At 34.7% G+C, this 20,367-nt stretch overlaps 2 protein-coding genes and 1 pseudogene across 9 annotated transcripts; 2 read left to right on the forward strand and 1 right to left on the reverse strand.

The window, feature by feature from the left end:
• Window positions 1-1,367: 1,367 nt before the first annotated feature.
• Window positions 1,368-5,909, forward strand: LOC123200830 (annotated as a pseudogene).
• A 3,048-nt stretch (window positions 5,910-8,957) lies between these two features.
• On the forward strand, window positions 8,958-12,169 carry LOC123200469 (adenine phosphoribosyltransferase 5-like). The gene is made up of 7 exons (XM_044615666.1): window positions 8,958-9,251; window positions 9,330-9,440; window positions 9,962-10,054; window positions 10,160-10,309; window positions 10,414-10,472; window positions 10,908-10,980; window positions 11,969-12,169. Exons 1-7 carry the CDS (start codon window positions 9,161-9,163, stop codon window positions 11,977-11,979), a joined length of 588 nt encoding a protein of 195 aa, XP_044471601.1. The 5' UTR covers window positions 8,958-9,160; the 3' UTR covers window positions 11,980-12,169.
• Window positions 12,170-12,486: 317 nt separating this feature from the next.
• Window positions 12,487-19,041, reverse strand: LOC123200467 (PX domain-containing protein EREL1-like). Of its 8 annotated transcripts, XM_044615658.1 has the most exons (12): window positions 18,961-19,041; window positions 18,769-18,872; window positions 18,540-18,656; window positions 17,607-17,717; window positions 17,160-17,258; window positions 16,885-16,971; window positions 16,517-16,625; window positions 15,515-16,320; window positions 14,750-14,914; window positions 14,117-14,359; window positions 13,493-13,711; window positions 12,487-12,921 (listed from the first exon to the last, which is right to left on the reverse strand). In XM_044615658.1, exons 3-12 carry the CDS (start codon window positions 18,630-18,632, stop codon window positions 12,742-12,744), a joined length of 2,112 nt encoding a protein of 703 aa, XP_044471593.1. In that variant the 5' UTR covers window positions 18,633-18,656; window positions 18,769-18,872; window positions 18,961-19,041; the 3' UTR covers window positions 12,487-12,741. The 8 variants fall into 8 exon arrangements, with proteins under 8 accessions (XP_044471593.1, XP_044471595.1, XP_044471594.1 ...); XM_044615660.1 differs by lacking the exons at window positions 18,769-18,872; window positions 18,961-19,041 and having other exon boundaries at window positions 17,564-17,717; window positions 18,540-18,568; XM_044615659.1 differs by lacking the exons at window positions 17,160-17,258; window positions 18,961-19,041 and having other exon boundaries at window positions 18,540-18,940.
• Between the last annotated feature and the right edge of the window lie 1,326 nt (window positions 19,042-20,367).

A 20,367-nucleotide genomic window follows, 5' to 3' on the forward strand; every position in this document is an offset into this window, starting at 1 on the left:
AACACTATTTGATCATTCTCCATGATACTCACTATATATATATATATATAATAATAATAAGTATTCCATCATGATACAAATTAAGTTAAATCCAAACATAAATTAGTTCAAGTTCAAGAGAGTTTAAATTCAATTCGAATTTATCAAATTAAAATTTTGAAATGTTTAAACTCAATTTGGATTGAAAGGTTGAAACTCAAAGCTCAAATTGTATTGGTGGGTTTGTCATTATGGATTCAAGTTATGTTCCATCTATATGATTTGAAATTGTAATTTGTTTTAATTAAAATCAGAATGATATTGTTATAAGTATCAAAATAACATTATTTTTTTTATCAAGAAAATATTATAATTTTGAAAATTATCAAAAATTAGTTTGAGCTACGGTCAAACTGGAATCTAACTAAACTAAATGATTAACTTGGAAATTAGATCAAGCCAAATCCTAGCTTGAGCAGATCATTTTCCAAATGACCCAAGAACTTTAGGTCCCGCTGAACTCAAGTTTAGCTCGTAGGAACTTAAACTGAGCTGTCTAGTCTAGTTGGGGTAGAGCCTCAGCCCCATTCTCAAAGTTGTAGTAAAATATTTCGAACAATGCTGTGCGGCAAGGCAACTTGATTATTAATTTAGAAACGTAAATAAAATAACAGTGGGGGCCACTTTCACAGATACACTGCCAAACAAGGCTACAAACATCTTTATCATTCTCTTCAGGCTACAGATATACTAACATCTCACTCTCCGATTCTTTTTTTCGTTTTCTCCTGATAAGATTCTAATGACTTTCACCGTCTCCGCTTTGTAGTTTTTTTTCTCCTCCATTTACTCTCAATTTCTGTAAGTGTATTTTTTTTAATTCATTCTGAGAATTATATATTTTTTATATTTCTTTTTTAAGTGCGTTGCTGCTTCATGATTTCTCCTTGAAATTGTATTCGCACTAGAATTAATACGCTAACACACGGGTTTATACACGTATATACTTGTGCAAGCAACGGTGTTTGTCGAGTTAGAGTTAAGTAGTTTAGGATTGGCGATGCATTTAGTCACATAAGATTTCGCTCTTGCTTCTCGTGGTACGAAAATGACTGGTAAAGTTACTTTAATTGAAACTGTTTTGGATTCCATTAGGCTGAGCTTATTAACTTAGAGTTTATTAGATTATTGGATTAAATAATCAATTATGACATGTGTAAGATAGCTTATGTAAATAATCTAATTATAAATAATAATAATATTTTTAGGTCATTTTAAGACATAAACCAAAAGATAGTAGGCTTAACTTTTACTGAATTATTGGATTTGATGAATTTTGAACACTTCTAATCCAAAAGTAAAGTGTTAGGCATATTAAACATTTTAACATGAATAATCAGGTTTTTAGATTATTTGCCTTACAACTGCATCATGATTATACATAGTTCAATGATCATAAGTTGTACTGAATTTGCAAAAACTGATTATCCAATAATTATAAGCTGTGCTAAATGAGCACTATGAAATATACATATTTTATTAACTTTAATGATTGTATATGTACCAATAAATTGCCCTTAGCGTAAACTAACTTTTTCCCAGCCAATAGGTTGTTATTCTTTTCAAGGTGAAGATCGGAGTGATGTAGTGTGCCTTTTGGTGTGTTATTCCTTTAATTTTTCTTACCATTGATCATTGTAATGTTTCAATCAAAAGTATCAAAAATTTTGGCATATCTACTAGATTTGCAATTGGAACAGAAGTTGTTGCTGCTTTTTGGTATGAGCTTTTTGAGGGTGATGATCACCTTCGAACTGTGATTGCCACATCAAAGCAGACAACCATGTGGATTGACCCTGCAACATTGAAACTTAGACACAGAATTGGGAGGGGCCCCTTTGGTGAAACATGGTTGGCTACCCTTCATCGATCAACAGAGGACTATGATGAATATCATGAAGTGGCTGGCAAGATGTTGAATCCTGTTGAAGAGGATCACATGACAGTTTTGCTCAATAAGTTGGATGCATTATTCTCTAAATGTCTAGGGGTAGAAAGTGTTTGTTGCCTGCAGGGATTGTCTGTTATGAATGGAAAAGTGGGTGAAGTACTCCTCTTGTTTCTGGGTGTTTTTGTTGCAAATATGACTTTTAGTTTTCTGATATATTTTGTATGCTTGCAGATATGTTTAGTTAGGAAATTTTATGAAGGATCAGTTGGTGATAAGATGGCTCACCTTAAAGGAGGGAACTTCTCACTGTCTAATGCTGTCAAGTGAACAGGAAATTCTTTCTAACTAAGATTTTTTTTTTTTTCATTTTTGATACATAAAGCTTAGGAGAGCTGGCAACTCTCAGTGTGTGTTAATTTTTACAGGTACATAATCAATTTAGCTCAAAAGAATTTTGGAACTGCACTCAAAAGAGATCCTGCTTCTTAACCTTAACCTTTCAATTTTCTTCTCAATGAATCTAACCAAGCAATTGTTGGGATGTAGGAATTCCATATATATAGCTTGGAATTCCATTGCCAAGCTCTGATCTGGCTCGTAGGATTGGAACACGAAAGTACATGGCTCCAGAGCAGTGGCAACCAGAAGTCAGAGGTCCAAAATCATTTGAGATCCATTCATGGGGGTTTGCATGCAGCATTGTGGAGATGTTGATTTGTGTTCAGCCTTGGTGTGGCAAATCTGTTGATGAGATTGATGATGCAGTTTTCAGAAAGCAAGAAAAACATGTATTCCTGTTGGGCTTCCTCTTCCTATTGAGAAAGTTCTTCTTTTTTTCTTTCAGTATGACTTCAGGAGTCACCCTCTAATGACAGACACATTAAAGGTGTTAAAAAGGTAGGTCTATTCATAAAGAAGCAGGAGTTTGTATATTTGAATTAAAAGTAAATAGGAGACAGCTTATGTTTTAGTGCTATGATGTTGGCTGAATCATACATAATACAAATATAATACCTGGGGTATGATTATTTTAATTTTTCAAGAACTCATGTACTGCACCATGGCACTGAAGTATAGTACTATCAATAGTGTAGTTAGACTCTGTAGGTGTGTACATAAGACACATCTGAATTGCCCATTAAATTGGTTGGAATAATTCCCATACATTGTAATATATTCTAAGAAAATACAAAATATTTACTTAGTTTTTAAGTACTAATGACGTAATATAGCATGGCCACAAATTATGTGCCAGTGTATGACAATGTTAGTTTTCTACTATGTCATATCAATCTTTTTAGCATTGCCTTGTTTGTATTAGTGCCCTTCAGTATCCTTGCTTTGCATTCTCCGTCTAATATGTATGTTGCATTGATAGAAATCTTTGCCGTTGGCTGTTCTATGAGGACTCCTTGCAATTGGCTATGTGAATATAAGGAAAAGGTGAGTCAAAATCTATTGACCAGGATGCTGTCATTGACATATATCTATTATATTATGAGGGGAAGTGCATGTTAAAAAGTTGGTCTGGACTGGTTTTCTTTCTTTTTATGGGTTTGATACCTACCTTACCTTGCACTTTGGTGCCTTTGATTTTCCTAGTATTTTATTCTTATAGCTTTTTTATTCCTTCCAATTATATTGATTAGCAGTACAAAGGCTATATCAGTAATTGCTTGTTTCTTCTTGTTATCAGTTTCATAAATCGCAGCTTGCATAATGTAGTTCATTGTGGAGGCTGGACAGGTCTTGACACCATAATACCTGCTAAAAAAAAGTAGTGGCTATACAGAGTGGTTTCTTTCAAAGGATGATTTGCAAGTTGGTGACATTGTGCTTTCCAGAAAACCTGCTAACTTCTGCAAACCTGAAATATGGATGTTCCAGAGGGAACTGTAGTGGGCCTAGAACGCAGCACAGAAAGGGGGTGATGGTCCATGGGATCTATGACCCTTTGAAAGTTCATATTTCATCTCTGGAGCGGGTCACATTTGGGTTTGCAGCTGGGGATTGGGTTCACCTGAAGTAGGAAGATAACAGGCACTCACTGGTGGGAATTCTTCATTCAATCCACCAAGATGGAAATGTGGCTGTTGGATACATAGGGTTGGAGTCTCTTTGGAAAGGAATCTTTGCGGCTGTAGATTACAGAATCTTACAGTATCAGTGAATTTGTGAGGTTGAAAAGTAATGTTCTTAGCCCTTGATTTGAATGGCCTCAGAAAACGGGAGCAGCATGGGCTACTTGGAGGGTTTTCTGGATCCTACGAAATGGATGCCTTGTTGTCAAGTTTCCTGGAAGGCTGACTTTTGGAGAGGATTGCAGCAGCTTTTTGGCTGACCTAGTCGAAGTAGAAGCAGTAACCTTTAGTACTTGTCCAGGGATGGTAAAATGATGTCAACATCTCGAGGATCATCTCTGGGTTGTGAGACCACTTCTGATTGCTTTGGGTCTCTTTACCATCATGCAGATTGGATTTTTTGTCGTTGAGGAAAGTGAGGGGAGGATCAAAGGTGAAGAAGCAACCAAACAATATGACACTCATGCAAAATATGGATGGCCAGACAACTAGCAATCCTGGATAGCTTCCTCCATCTGTCGTTAATATCCTTTTCAAAGAAGCTCAATAGAGATTTCAGCTAACAAATTCACTGCAAAATTCGAACTAAGAAATGTATTGACTTTCAGCTAACTAATATGCTAGCGTAGGACTTGTTACTATTTCTATAAATTTTTCTGTAGGAACTGGCACTACTGCAAAATGATAAATTTTATATCGGAGCAAACAGATGGGTGGATGTGCAAGATTATTTCATTTAAGGTAGGTATTGGCTCTTTCAGATTTTATTTACTCTTTGTCTGTGTATTTTTGTATATAATTTCAGTCTTTAGTTCGCAAACTCTATATATGTGTAAATTAAGAATGTGAGTGGAAACTCGTTTTTGGGTGCAGCTGAGGAATCAGAATCCCAGCTGAAATGATAGGAAAAGGCAGTAACATTGTAAATGGCTACGATACCCATGTTCGTTGCAATTTGACCAGAAGTATAGAATTCTTCCTTTCAGAATTTCTACAGGTACACTCACTCCACCTAAACTCCTGAATGAGCCTTTCTCTTAATCTCAACCCCAGGTCTAAGGCCAAAAAATGAAAATTCAGGTAGTAGGCAATCACTGGGAGAGATTATTTTGTGCTTGCAATTGGAAGCATCATTCAGTTTCATATGGTGAAAAACACACGCTTGATGTCATCATTATGATTCAGTAGAAAAACACTCTTCATATCACTCAGTCATACAACAAAGGGAAATTTTGACATTCAACAGCAATATGGTTAGGGGTGTATTCCATCCAAGCAGGCTCCAGTTGAAGTTGTTCAATTCAATGGCCAAGTCTCCTATACTTATCTCTCTTATTCTCTCTTGTGCTAAACCATAAAGCTTCTTCAAATCGCTCGTATCTTTAAGCTTTTCTTCCTTCAACCTATTTAGTTCTTTCTCCCGAGCATCTAATCTATTTCGAACACTGTTGAGCTCCTTGTCTTTGATTCTGAGGACTCTCGTGGCAGCAAGGACACCTATCTCTTTCGTTCTTATGCTTTCTCTAGCTGACTCCAGTTCAGTTTCACGTCGGTTCTTCTGCAGCCTGAAATTATTTTCTGTTCGAACTCAGTTCAGTTCGAACCTTCTTACCACACCAGAGGTCATCTCCTCAGCGATTTTCTTTTTTTTCTTCTCATATAATTCTTATTATTCTTAAGCAATTCATATGATTCAAGCCCGTGTTGCGGACAAAATTTTGAGATACCCGAAAGCTATTAGTTAATCTATATGATAAAAACGTTGTCGTTTAATAGTGTAAGTAGTTTTCATTTAAAAAATTGATTACTGACAATTAAGAGGGTGTATGTATGTAATGAACACTGGTTTGATGAGAAAAATGCGGAGGGCATTATTCAAAAGTCTCATATCTTCTAAATATTCTCTCTGTACGTCTTTTCCTTCATATGAAATTCTTTTCTATATCTTCAATTCTGTTCTGTGCCTTGTTTTGCTTCTTCTATTCTTCAATTTAGTTTAGTTCATAACATCTTAATCTCAAGTTAACCGTTCTGGATTTGAGCTGAGCTCCAGCTGGTTCTTATTCAAGTTTGGGTCGGTTTGGTTCAATTAGAATTCACCTTTACTCACCATAAATATGTCTTCAAGCAGGGATGTCTTTGTTTTTATGTCCAATTGATTTTTCTCATTTGGGAAACTTGGTTGCATCTTGTCTCGCGACTGATACAATTCACTGGGCCACAACTCACAAGGCGAAGGCAGGCCTTTGAGTTGGATTTGACTGCTCAAATCCATCGACCTGAAAGAATCAATAAAAACATGAAAACAATAAAGGCGTGTTTGGTTCGGACATATTTTATTATAAAAATTAAAAATTATTTTAAAAATATATTATTTAAAAATTATTATTATTATTATTATTATTATTATTATTAATAAAATTGGATAAAAACTTATATATATATATAAATAATTATTAGGTGTGGTTAAAAATAATAAAAAATATTATGATTTAAAATATTTTTTACATTATTAGTTAAAAAATTATTTTTGTTATAAAAATAAATAAATAAATATATGATTATAATAAAATTAAAATTATTTTGATAAATTTTAATAATTAAAAATAAAAATATTTTTAAAACTATTTATCATATTATTATTATTATTAAATTATTAAAATATTTTATTATTTATAAATAAAATAAAATAAAATAATATAATGGATAATAAAAAATAAGAGTAATATCATATCATTCAGTCTTATAGGAAGGACTATTATAATATTTAGTGTGAAAATTACAGGTAAAAGTAGCTGTCTGATGATGATTACAACCAGCAAGTTTAGATGAGGATTAGGTAGGACTCAGATGCGATACTGTACAGATAACCTTCATCATAACTCGTACCTCTGCAGTGCAAATCTATCTCTGTCAGTTATTTTTATAACGTAAAATTTTAAGATTTGAAATCAACATCGAGACGATACAACATAATAAGTGATTTTAATCAAGCTCTTGGAGACGTGGGCCCCTACACCACGTGTGATGGGGGCCGGTTATATGTGATTACTATTCTCAAACAAAGCCTTCTAGTTGGCGTGCCGTGCAGAATTGAAAAGGCAAAGATCGCGCATGATGTTTTGGTGGTGACATCCATTTGACGGTGTTGATCTAATATTTTTATAATTCAAATCAGTATGAGTTAAACAATATTATTTAATTATTATTATTGTAAAAATGACATACATTACTTCAATAATAGAAATATATTGCTTTGACATTTAAATAATGCGATTTTAATTATTGTAAAAATAATAATGTTTACATATCAAAACTAGAGTTAAATGAGTCAAATCAACGAATGAATCACATATAAAAATCAAGCTTTCTTTTAATATACCTTGACAAATTATAAGGTAAGTTCAAACTTACTTACCAATCTCAATTTCATTTGCTTCGGTAGAAGATGGGAAACATGGGATATGTGATCTATGTATGAGATGTGAGGAAGGGGGTCTTATATCTAAGACCTTAATGATCATGTTATTATGTTTATCGCAGTACCATACGCGTGCCCATGAACAGTGATCTCGTACGTCCATTTCATATTTTGTGGGACCATGATTCAAGCATCCCGCACCACTGGCAAACGAAGCGCGTTCTCTACACGTGTGCGTTACCTACAATTTCCGACAAAAGAAATGCAGGCAAACGCGGGTTAGCTAGCTAGCTGGCCTTGGAGAGGGGAGGGAGATAAGGCTTTGAATCTTTTATTAATAAATATTATTATTATATGATGACGTCATCCGTATCTAGCGAGGGGTCCGCACAATAAAGAAACAATATATGCTCTAGGCTGTAAAAGACAATTTCACAGATCATGAATCGTGCACGTGGCAGAAATCTAGTGCAGTTGATAGGGGGGGATTTAGTTTGTCCAGGGACCCTCCGTCGACCATGAATGCCATGTCACCTGCGTCTAGAGTGATGGACCACGTCAAGGGGGACCACCAACAAAATCTAAAAATCTTCTGCTACATGATTCTCTGCCAATCAGTGGCCGTCGATTTCATGTAAATGACCAAAATCTCCCTTTCCTCGGTCTTTACAAAAAGCCTGAACCGAACCGAGGGGAGGGGTAAAGCAACAGTAATGAGTATTTTATTATTGCATTCAAAGCCACATCACGGTCACCGTTGGATGAGATTCGTGTAATGTGATTTTAATACTAATAGCTTCTGTAATATAGAATCTTCCTTTTTAGATTGGGAAAACGTAGGTTTCACAACTGTTTATCCCACTCTCATTCTCATCGTTTTCCCTACACCTTCCCTCCTTATCTCCTAAAGATATGATTTAATTTCCCTCCTCTCCTCTCAAATTAACTCACTAATTATTATTCATTTTCGTTAACAAAATCATGTTAGATGGTTCATTTTGAGGAAAAAAAATTACAAAATTATAGGATTGTTAAAATTTTAATACAAATATTAATAACTAATCTAATTTTTAAAAATAAAGATACGAAAACACCCTCAAAGATAAGGATATTAACATTTAAACCACAATAATATTTTTTTAATATAAAAAGTTAGTTATTATATAATTTAATATATATTTTTTAACCAAAAATTTTATTTTAATTAAATTATTATATTTAAGATTAAATTAAATAAATTTTAAATTAAATAATTAATCATTAAATCAAATAATTTAAAAATAATTAAATATTTTATTATAAATAAAATAAATAATTTAATTATAAAATCATACCATAATATATTAAATCTTTTATATATATATATATATATATATATAAATAAAAGCTAGTCAAACTCTAGGATAAACTTCGTAATGGTAAGAAAGAAGCATGAGAAAGACGTGGCAAGGAAGAGCGTGAAACATAGTGAGACGAAGCCGTAGTGCTTCGGTTGGGCCAACATAAATAGACAAAATATTGGTATTAAATACACTCACCAGTCCACACCTTCTCTCACGCATGGCATAGAAAACTGAGAAGAGAAAGACTTCATCTTTGGGAGGGAAATTTCATAACATGTTAAATTTCCATACCCATTTACACACCCATCAAACTACTTCTTCCATAAACAACTGATACATTTGGTGGTCCATACCCACAGACTCATTCAAGCAAGACACTAACAAAATGTTTGCAGCTGAGAATGGACTCAAAGGAGACCCAAGGCTGCGAGCCATTTCTGAAGCAATTCGGGTGGTGCCTCACTTTCCTAAACCAGGTTGCTTTCTTGGTTTTTTGTTTTCTTTTAATTGTTTTTAGCGGTATTCTAAAGGGTCTTTTTGTTTCTTCTTTGTAGGGATAATGTTTCAAGATATAACAACGTTGTTGTTGAATCATAAGGCTTTCAAGGACACCGTGGACATATTTGTCGATCGCTACAGAAACATGGACATTTCTGTTGTTGCTGGTACTATATTATCCATGTGTTTTATACACTTTTTTTATCTTATTCATATATTTTTCCTTCTCTAAGTCTTTTATTTTTTGGTCTCTTTGAAAAGTTTTCATACAGATATTTATCTTTTTGAAACTTTGTTTCTTGATTTGTAGTTTTTAAAAAGGAAGCAAATTAGGGAATTCCAAAATATCGGAAAGGAGAAAAGAAAAGAGAATATAGTGAGAATTGCTGGTTTTATTGAAATTTTTTGTGTGTTAAATTTTTGTTTTCAATAGACTCGGTGCTTATTTAATAGCATTGTTATCTGACAAATGTTGGTTGAGGGTTTGATCTACTCAAGTAAGGGTTTAGCTTATTGACATGGAAGAAATGAATCTGCACATGCATGTCAGTGTTAGATTTCCTGGTTTCATAAGTACTGTTGCCAACAATGCAATGTGATTGTTTTATGGATCGACGATCAATAGTATGTGGATGGCTTTTCTTGGGTTTGTTTGCATTATTATTTATGTTTGAAATTTTATGCCCAGGTGTTGAAGCTCGGGGATTCATGTTTGGCCCATCAATTGCTTTAGCCATTGGTGCCAAGTTTGTTCCTTTGCGAAAACCCAAAAAACTGCCAGGTCTGTAATTTTAGTCTGTAATGTGAACGGCCTTTTGTCGCCTCTTTTTGTTCTTAGTCTCCCTGCTTTCCGTATAAGAACTTGCATGGAATGTTTTATGCATAGGTGAAGTAATTTCTGAAGCCTATGTGCTGGAGTATGGAACCGACTGTTTGGAGATGCATGTTGATGCTGTTCAGCCTGGTGAACGGGCTTTGATCATTGATGATTTGGTTGCTACTGGGGGTACCCTCAGAGCAGCAGTAAGACTTTTGGGTAAGTCCCTTTGGTCTATTATCTTCATTTTGTTCTGTTTACTGCCATTATTTTGCCTTTTCTTGTATATACACTATTAAGGCATGAACTTTTTCTGTTTTAAGAACGCATGGGGGCAGAAGTGGTAGAATGTGCTTGTGTTGTTGGGTTGCCTGAGGTCAAGGTAAGGTTTAAAACTCTCTTTGTTTCTTTTCATTGTTAACTCCATATGTATCTTTTTATGTTTATGCCTTGGTGAGAATGTGATACAATTATAGGGAAAAGATTATTTTAATGATTCAGAAATTATTTTCGGGTAACTTGATTGAAACTATACGTACTATTCTTTACAATTGTTTTTTTTTCTTCTTTCTTTTCTATTTGAGGCTTTCTATATTTTACCTGGGAACACAAAAATATGGTTTTTTAGTATTCAATATTTCATGCTAAATATTTGACATGTTAAATCAGTTGAATGCAACTTTCTATTTTTTGAGAGCTTGGTGTTTTGTCTTATATTTCGTATGCAAGAAATATTTCTGGGTAACATTTTGTCTATGTTTTTCCCAGCCAAGTTTGTAGCCATAGATTTGCTCTTTGACATTGGCATATCTTTCAGGGGCAATGCAGACTTAACGGGACACCTCTTTACATTCTTGTCGAGCCTCGCGAATTAGATAACTGTCATTATGGTATGGGAATTTATACTGATAATTAGTCTTAGAAACACACAGAAGATGCATTAGTGAACCTTTTTCAATTATCTTTTTGGATTTAAAAGGTGTAGAAAAGTTAAATGTGTCTTCATTTTGTGGAGGCCATATTACTTATACTGCAATTGGAAGCATATAAAGTGCACGCACATTATTTCATCTTTTACACAGAAGCATATGCATCAAGTCTTTTTTGATCTGAAATCTTTGTACACTTAAGTTGACAATTGACGTTCTTATGTTTCTGGAAATCGTTGAGATACTTTTGGAATATATTCATACATCACTAAAGAACTTGTGATGGTTTTGAAAATACATGTTCAAATAGTCGGTATTAACGGGTATAAATAGATTGACATGTCATTATATAGTTTGATGTTATTTTTTTTAAATTCAAAATCACTCAATTGTATGGTCCATTTAAGAGTGGATGTAAATCGAGTTAAGCACGAACATCTTTTGGTTCGAGTTTGTTTAGTCAAAGTGAAGGGTAAATCAAGGTCAATTTGGTCCCTAAATTTGAAACTCTATTCGAGTTTATGATTTGGACTTGTGGTTCTAGTACATGGGTTTTTTATTTACAAAATAAAGGCGTTTTACCTAGTAGTGATTCAAATTGAAATCATTAGTCAAACTTGAACTATAGTGAGTTGTCCATATGCTTTCAAGTTGGATGAATTCAAACTCCCTTAAGTTTGAGTTTGACGTAAATGAATAGAAGAGTCAAGATGAGCTGAATTGGTTTTTGAGATGGAGCCAGAGTGGTTTAGGTCCAGCCCTAAACATGGTATTTTTTTTATCTGTTAATTCCTGTTATCATACATGAAGCACTATTGAAGAAATTGATAGATTCTTGGGTGAGGAAAAATGTTTTAATATTTTGTTTCTGGTATTTATGGTACTTGTTTTATTTGTGTTCTGATTAAGTTACTGCTGATCATGAGATATGAATTGGGGAGTTTTGCAGATACAATGTGATTGGCAAGATGCTTGTCTTGGGAAGAGTTAGAAGGGAAAAAAATTGCTATATTTGAAGACATTACCATCCTTTATGTTGTCTTGTCTCTCTATTAGATCTCTGGGATTCCATAGCCACTCAACCATTCCATTCTATTGCTGCTTGTAATATAGAATATGGGCAAAAATGGTTTCTTTTTTCCTCTTTTAACGACCAATCCATATTTTAATTCAAAGATATGATACAAGTCGGCTGCTATTATATCATAAACATCTATAAATTCAATACTAACTAGAATGCGGGGGCAAAGATTGATAGTAAATCTCAAATTTCTGAATCAAATGGAATGGTTCAGTTTCAAATGTCACAAACTATGAAAATTAATTCCTCACCTGATGAGGGGGGCTGAAGTTGAATGTGAACAAGGATCAGTGTTAAAGCTTAAATTGACTCCATAAACTTGGTGAGCCAATTTGGTTCGGATTCATCGTAACCAAGATGATCTTGCAAAAATTTCAGGCACCAACTACGAAACAACCGTATACCATTCATTTCCTGTCATCTTATACTAAGTATTCAGGTCTCCCCGCATGAATACAACAAATGGAATCACAAAATTCGGGCGACAATACTGGTATTCATGAAACAGCAAACGATTGTCACCCGTGTTTCTATTCTGAGGGTTATGGGCTGTATCATTATACACAAAATCTATGAAATAAAATATATTCAACTTCAACCTCATTCACTTGGTGATTTGTTAAGTGAAATGTTTTCTATCGTTAGGCAGCCTCACCATTGATTCTAGACATGAGGGCACAACGAATAACCGAATTCACCTGTTTTCTCAGCTTAGCATTCTCAGTCAATATATCTTTTATCATCTTCCTCAACTCTTCTGTTTCTTTATCATCATTGGCATCGTGATCAGCAACTTCTTCATCCTCTGCTAATTGTTGTGCCTGATCAATTTTTTTGTTCTTAGTCACCAAGAAAAAGAACAAGAACACTAAAATAATGAAAACCAGTTAATTGATAAATATCCTTCCCTTTTATATAGGGTTAGATTTGATTCGATTCAAATCAAGTCTGAAGCTAGCTCAAACTTGGATCGAATAATATAATTAAAGGGATAAAAATGTTGTCGACAGGATAAACAATGTCACTGGATGGAAAAACAAACTAATCTTGAGCCAAGTTGTAACTCGAAATAGACTAGTTCAAGTCAAGTTGTGGATTTGATTTGAGCCAGCTTGGATCTACCCCTACGTTCATACTATATTTTAATCTTTTCAGTTTTATCTTGGTCACAACAACTCCTTTTTTAACACTAAATCTACAACCCTATTCACCAGAGTGCAACTGGGCCTTTTTCACCTAGCTAATAAAAATTAACATTCTCCATTTCTGCTATTCAAATATAGACAAAATAAGAATAAGCCCATGACTTGAATAAACTGCATCAAGACAATAAAATCCAGATAGTCATTGAATAACTATAAACAAGAAACCGTTGGTATAATATAGAATTGCCTCTGCATGTAAGAGGGCAATCTGGTCATCAGATGTAGTCAACAACTCTAAAGCATCTGCTAGCAAAGAAGATTCTAAGATAAAATTATCTTTAATTTCACTAAGTAGATTAGTATTGCATTCCTGAAACCGGCTATGAAGAATCCTGCATCTTTGTAGCAGCTTTTTTCTAGCAGTTTTCACTCTGTCACTCATTTCTCTTTCCTGTTGAAGGTGTTCCTACAGAAATTTACAGTGTTTCAGGATCTCATAACATTTCTTCTACCATTTCAATTCAAGGTTAGAAGTAAAATCTTATAAGAGATTGAGAGGACTACTAATATGCTATAGTCATTAAGCTCAATTAAAAGATTTTTATTCTCGTTCACTGCTCACATTCAAACAATAATACAAAACTACATAGCTTAGAGCAAGAAGGTTCATAAAATTGGACAAAAACAAAAATCAATCCAACTTAAATAAAGAACCTGTAAAGCTCTACAAGAAGAATTGAACAGTACCATACTAGATAAACTGCCTCTAGCTTTGACTAATTTAACATATGTAGAGCCTCAAAGGATGCAAGTCCACATTGTAAGAATAATAATTCTTCTAGAACAAATTGTTTAGAAGAGTAACAAATACCTTAGTCTCAGATTTGTCATTCAGCAACTGACTAAACTCTTGCTTTAGTTCTTTATGCGAACTTCTGAGAGATTTAACCTCTTTAACAAGAACTTTAATATCTGCTTTTGACTTTGCTTCCAGCTCTACGTATTGCTTTGACAAAATCTCAAGTTGCTGTTTAGTAGAATCCAACTCCTGCAACACTGCATCTTTCTCCTGGCTCGTGGATTCTTTTGTTGTCTCTGTATCTGATTTTTTATCCTGTAATGGTTTCCCACATCATTTCTGGAAGTATAATTACTAGTTGAGAGACAGACTTTTTACTCATTTATTTAAATTTAATGGCCACAATGAAACAGCTTGGTCATTATGTGTTCCTTTTCAGCCATAGAAAAAATATCAAACTGGCATGCATAAGTGTTCTCTCTGTAAATGGAACCACAAAACAATTAATTACATATTTTTTTTTTCGGGGGAATTGAATGAGAATTAAGAGGTACAAGACAGATTCTCAGGGTGTCTTTTTCATGTACCCCTTTTCCTCATGCTTCACTAGTAAACATCTTCTCTACCTAAAGTTTCCACAAGAAATAGAAAAAGGAAGTTTTTTTTTTTTTTTTAAAGAGAAGTGCAAATTGGTAAATACTTAACCTGTCCTGACTTCAACTTCCACTCCATCTCCAAAGCTTTCTGCTGAAGCTCCTCCATGTCCCACTGCATTTGTGTAAACCTTTCCTTCTCACTTAGAATAGCTTGCTGCAGGTTTTCTTTACTTTTCTGTTTAGAAGTTTCAAGTTCCACTTCCAAATCCTTAACCTGCACAGATGCAAAAGTCATATTGACACCATTATAAAAAAATGTTTGGGCAGTTAGTAAGGTGTTGTGAAAATTAAAGTTTCTCAAATTTTGGCTTATGTTAGTGCAGGAGTAATTTTTCTGACAAAAAAGAAAATACAATGCATATTGAAAATGCTTTATCTATGACAAATAATTCATACGTTAGCAGAAAAATCAGTATTTGACCTTTGAAATCAAATGAACAAACAACTAACAAAATTGCAGAAAAAAAACTGTTCCCAGTATTCATTTAGGAGGCCCCACATTTAACATGTCTTCAAAAGGAGACAATGTAGTTGTGCAACCACACAGCTCAAAATAATAGCAACTATGCAAGTGTTTCAGTGGTGGGTTTCTGTGTTGAAGAACTCTTGCATTGGCATAAGTCCTAAAAGGCTGACTTTGACATTTGGAAAACAAAAAATAAAAAGATACCGATGTATGAACAAATTGATACATTTGCTAAGCTACATTGTGATTTGGATTGTATATTACCCATCCAAAAACCAGATATCATGCATGCGTACTTACTGATCAGAACCTGAGTTTAACATCTGGAAAGGAATACAGCTTTAGTACCTTTGTCATAAGGTATTCTTTTACGGCTATTTCTTGATTTAATCTGACTATAAGATCCTCCATATCTGTTTTAGCAGCTACTAGTCTCCGCTCCATTGTCGAAAGAGCCCTATTCAATTTATGGTGCTGATTTAACGGAATAACTAGTTGTCTATCCCCTGAAAACTGCAGATTTGTTTTGCCAAATTCCATTGTGCTTGAAACCTCAGCACATCCATGATGGTCAAGAGATCCATCAACAGATGAATTCGGAGCACCAGAGTTTGACATTTCACTACCTCTTAAAGAACTTGTGTCACTTCTAACACTTTCAGCTGATTGCTTTCGTGTGTGACCAATTAACTTAGCAGGCTCTGGTTCAGAGTAAAGGTCCAGTTCATTACCATCAAGAAATGAAGCTTTAGAAGCATTCCCATTATGTGTATTCTTCCCTATGACATTATTGAAAGGTTGTCGAGCATGTGCTTTATGCCTAGAAAAACCTTCAAGGTGCTGTAGAATAGTCTGTCCCATGAACAATCCCTCGTCAATGTTATAAACACCATACTTCACAAGCTTTTCAATGGGACTGATAAAATCTTCATCCAATGTTAGATCCTCAACACCATTTTCTGAACCATCATCCCTTCCTGGCCTTGGAGTTCCAACCTCAGATGTGTCATAAGCAGTATCACTACCATAATCTGAAGTGACTGACGAGCTAGCAGTAAGAGTTGAACTTGAATGGGTAGGCATCTGAAGCGAAGGTACAGTGCTATAACCAGAAGGATTGGCTTCTGATGAGTTGTGGTTTACATCTTGAAACGCTGAAAAAATAATGCAAACGGTTAAATTCCAAGATATTTACAACAACATTTGCATTACTTAGATGAAGAATACAGTATATTAAAAAACATTACGGTGAATCCGTTATAAATTTTTACTTTCAAGAGAGAGAAAGAGAATTGTAGAATACAAAATAATTGCCACAAATTACACTTAATTCAGTAAGACGGCACGTACAGGACCTAGCAGCGGCTTCTAGTTCAAGAAAGGAGGCCACAGAAACACTTCGTGATAAATCAATGTCTGACAGCAGCTTCGTCATCCACTCCTCCAAAGAGCACCTTCTCTGCAACAAAACTAAGCCTTTTTAAGAATATTAGTCACATTATTTTTAAAAAAAAAAAAAAAAGCTTCAATGATCTAATTCCTGAATGAATAAGAGCACACTCATAATTCTGTTTTCTTAAAGGTTAAATGGAAGTTTTCTTAACTGTACATTGCAGTGTTAGACACAGATGATACAGCTATTGTTCCCAGAAGTTTCCCATGCATCATAGGAATATAACTGATGCAAACAAAGAATGAGGCTAGAACACATTGGCTACCTCTTCCAAAAGTGACCTGCTTTTCATACGCAGCAGTGCCTTAGGTGGAGCTGGGGGGAGATTTTTCTCGGGAAATGCCTTTCTAAGCTGCCAGAAAACAAATAAAAATATTAAATTAAAAGAAGCACATTAAATGTTCAAAAGCGGAACAAGTGCAAGGAATATGTTTCCATAAAGATGCTAGATCAGTGAAGTTACCAAACTGTAAGTAAATTTCCAGTGGATATGAGAAAAGCAGAAGTTCGGATGGGGGAAAAAAATATTTATATACTTACATCATTAAACAACTTCAGAAAATGATTAAATCTTCTTAAAACTGCTTGTGTGCTTGTGATGCCATCTGGTGATTGTAAACCAACCTGAACTCTGTAAAACTGTTGTTTAAGAATGTTAACTTAAAACATATATAAAGCTGGAATGGAGTTGTAAAAGAATTATGAGCATCAAAATAATTGAAAAACCATTATGTTTATATCAAATCTACAAAGTACAATTAATGTTTTGAAATAGTTAAAAAATTTTAAACAACAAAAGCCAAAGGCGTTGCCTATTGCTAAAGAAAATATCTTCTTGTACAACTAGAAAATATATCTGATAAGAAAAACAAAAAATTCGACCATTTGAAAATAAATTAGTAGACTATTAAATCCCAGAAGACAGAATAGATACAACATCTAACCCTTGGTATAGACAAATATTGGAGGGTCATTCAATTTGAGTACCACTACAGGAGCTGAATCTCTTGATTTTGGTAAGACAACCCACGAAGGTATTGTGATACAGTAACTCCATCCAGTGCAATGATCATGTGGCCAAACAGTGTCTTGGCCATGCTGTAAAAATTTAAATTAAAATTAAAATTCGGGATTAAAACTAAAAACAAAAAGCATTTAGACAGCAGACAATTTCTAAAGAAGGAAAAAAACCAATCATTGGCCAAAAAGCCCATAAATTGCAATACTTTGAAAAAAGTGCAACTTATATATTTCTTTCCAAGTACAATAAGTTGCATTTCTAGTATTTCTACCAACAAGTTCCTCTATGCTTTTTAAGAGTGAGCCATATCTGCATTTTCAACATCTAAGTTAACTATTTCTATACACTTGCACACAATTAAGCTAATAAAAGGCATAATCATAAAAACTATCAAATTAGTTGAAGACCAGTAGAAGCTTATTACAAAAAGATTAAGCCAGAACATATCCTACGGTACCTACAGCATAGATTTGAAACCTGAACTTATATATTTAAATTTGTAAAAAACAATTTCACCGGAGGATTGTGTCACCATAGGATAAATAGCCAGAAAGATAAACAAGCCGAATTCAAGCTAAGCTGCCAGCTGGAACTCCAACTCAAATTCAGCTTGTTGGAACAGACCATGGATTCGAGCCCAAGCTGGCCCGGCCTGTATCCACCCCTTCAGGCCTCGCCCAATCAAACATCCTTGCTCAATTGAAATCAATATGTTGCCAATACAACGCTAGCCGACAAATATTTGAACGATCACAGAAAATACCTCGAAACTATTAAATTTGATCAATATAGTTAAACTGAAACTGAACTCAGATAGAACTTTACATTGTAAATTTACATAAAGCAAGGTCAAAAGTCAAACCAAATTACAAAAATAAAAAGAATCGGGTAAAACGCACCCAATTTCGAGGCGGAGGGCTCCAATCCATCCCCAAAGGCAGCTGCGAAGTGCCATCGTGTCTGTGCTTTGGTGGACTCCGTCGCCTATGCATCTTCAACGTCACCGTCACTTTAGTCTGTCAATTTAATTCTCGTTAATGAAAATTTATCATTTAGGATTTGTGCGATCGGATCGGAAGGTAGATGATGAACTGTAGAATGCGATTGAATTCTCAGCCAAGTCAGTACCAGTGCTAAAGGACGGTGCCGTTAAACAAACGCGTCGAGATGGAGCAACGTGCGAGACGCGTCATCACCGACTGCTTCGGTTTTGTACCTTTGGTGTTTCTCTTCTGCACAAAGATGAGAGTGCCCAAAAATCAACTTCATCCTACATTTTTTCTTTTCTAATTAAAATAAAAACAAAAAGAAAATGCTAACCAAACTGTCTTCTTCAACAATTGCATTGAGCCTCACGGCAAGAGAAGGACGAGGGCAATGCTGGATTTTTGTATTCATGGAAGCCTACCTTTTGGAATTTGGAATGGGCCTAGCCTTCTGATTATGGGCTTAGTCAGTCGAGCTTCACTACAAGATGTTCTGTTGTTTCCTAGCCCAAAAAATGGTAGTCCAAATTCAGTTCGCAATATTAGTAAACAGTATCATCGAATAAGAAAAACAGTCCTTGAAAAAGATTAATTATCAACTAGACGAGTTCCAATCCGACGCTAAGCTTCAGTTGACACTTTGTCAGCCTTGAACTTGGTTAATTCAAGTTAAAAAGTGCTCCTATCTTGATCTCGCTAGAATCACATTTATCCCTTACAAAAATAAACATGCCTTGTCCGTGATTCAATTTCTTCCTTTCCGATATTTTTCTTTTTATCCGATGATTTTCCCTTTCTCTAATGTTATTATTAAACTTCTTTGACATCACAGAGTATTACTATTTGGACTCAACTCAGAATTAAATCCGCCTATAGTTGTACCCAAAATTAAGTGGAATTAGTACTTGCTTCTTGAGAAGGATTCTTAATAATAATGTATAAATATGGGTTGGCTGGCTTTCTGACAAATCCAAGTTTTTTTGCTGTTTGAGAGTTGAGACTTGAGACAGCCATGTGTCATCAAGATTTAATATGTTTGTTTCACCTCTTATTTTTTTCTGACTGCCCAACATGATAGGTCATGGAAATGTTAGTGCATGTAGCTGTACTCTCAGGTTCAAGTGATGGCTGGATGGAAGGAAGGGAATCAAAGCACAGGAGAGAGCATCGATCTCTCAGTCTGAACACTGTACAAAACGACACAAAATAATGTCTCCCCAACTTGACCCCAAAGGACTTCACTGTACACCTCACTGTCTCTATGGCGATATAAAGTAGTGGGCACGATGTTGTGGCAGCCGGTAACATATATGTACTGTTGATATGTTAAATTCTGCAACAATAGGTAAGACTAGACATTTCGAATTCCTTTGGCTTGATGCACTGTATTTGTAAGTCAAGAGTCTAACACTACCTTAGTTAGTATGAGATCTGGCAAGGGTAAGAGATGGGAAGGTGGAAGAGATCATAGAAATCGTCAAAATTTACTCTTCCTGCTTCCCTCTCCCCGATACGAAAAGCTTCCATCCGCATTTTAAATTGATCTGTTACAAATTAAGATAATTCAAACTACCATTAACCATCAATTTCATATGCAATCATCCTTTTTTTTTTTTTTTTGAAATCATCCTATCCCTGTCAATGTTTCGCTGTTCCTGCCCGTCCCGTTTGTGCGATGGATCATACCGTTCGTCTCAGTTGCCGCCATGAGAAGGAAAGGACAATTGATGAAACGGGTCTC

The sequence above is a fragment of the Mangifera indica genome, chromosome 17, assembly GCF_011075055.1.
Source record: "Mangifera indica cultivar Alphonso chromosome 17, CATAS_Mindica_2.1, whole genome shotgun sequence".
NCBI classification, from domain to species: domain Eukaryota; kingdom Viridiplantae; phylum Streptophyta; class Magnoliopsida; order Sapindales; family Anacardiaceae; genus Mangifera; species Mangifera indica.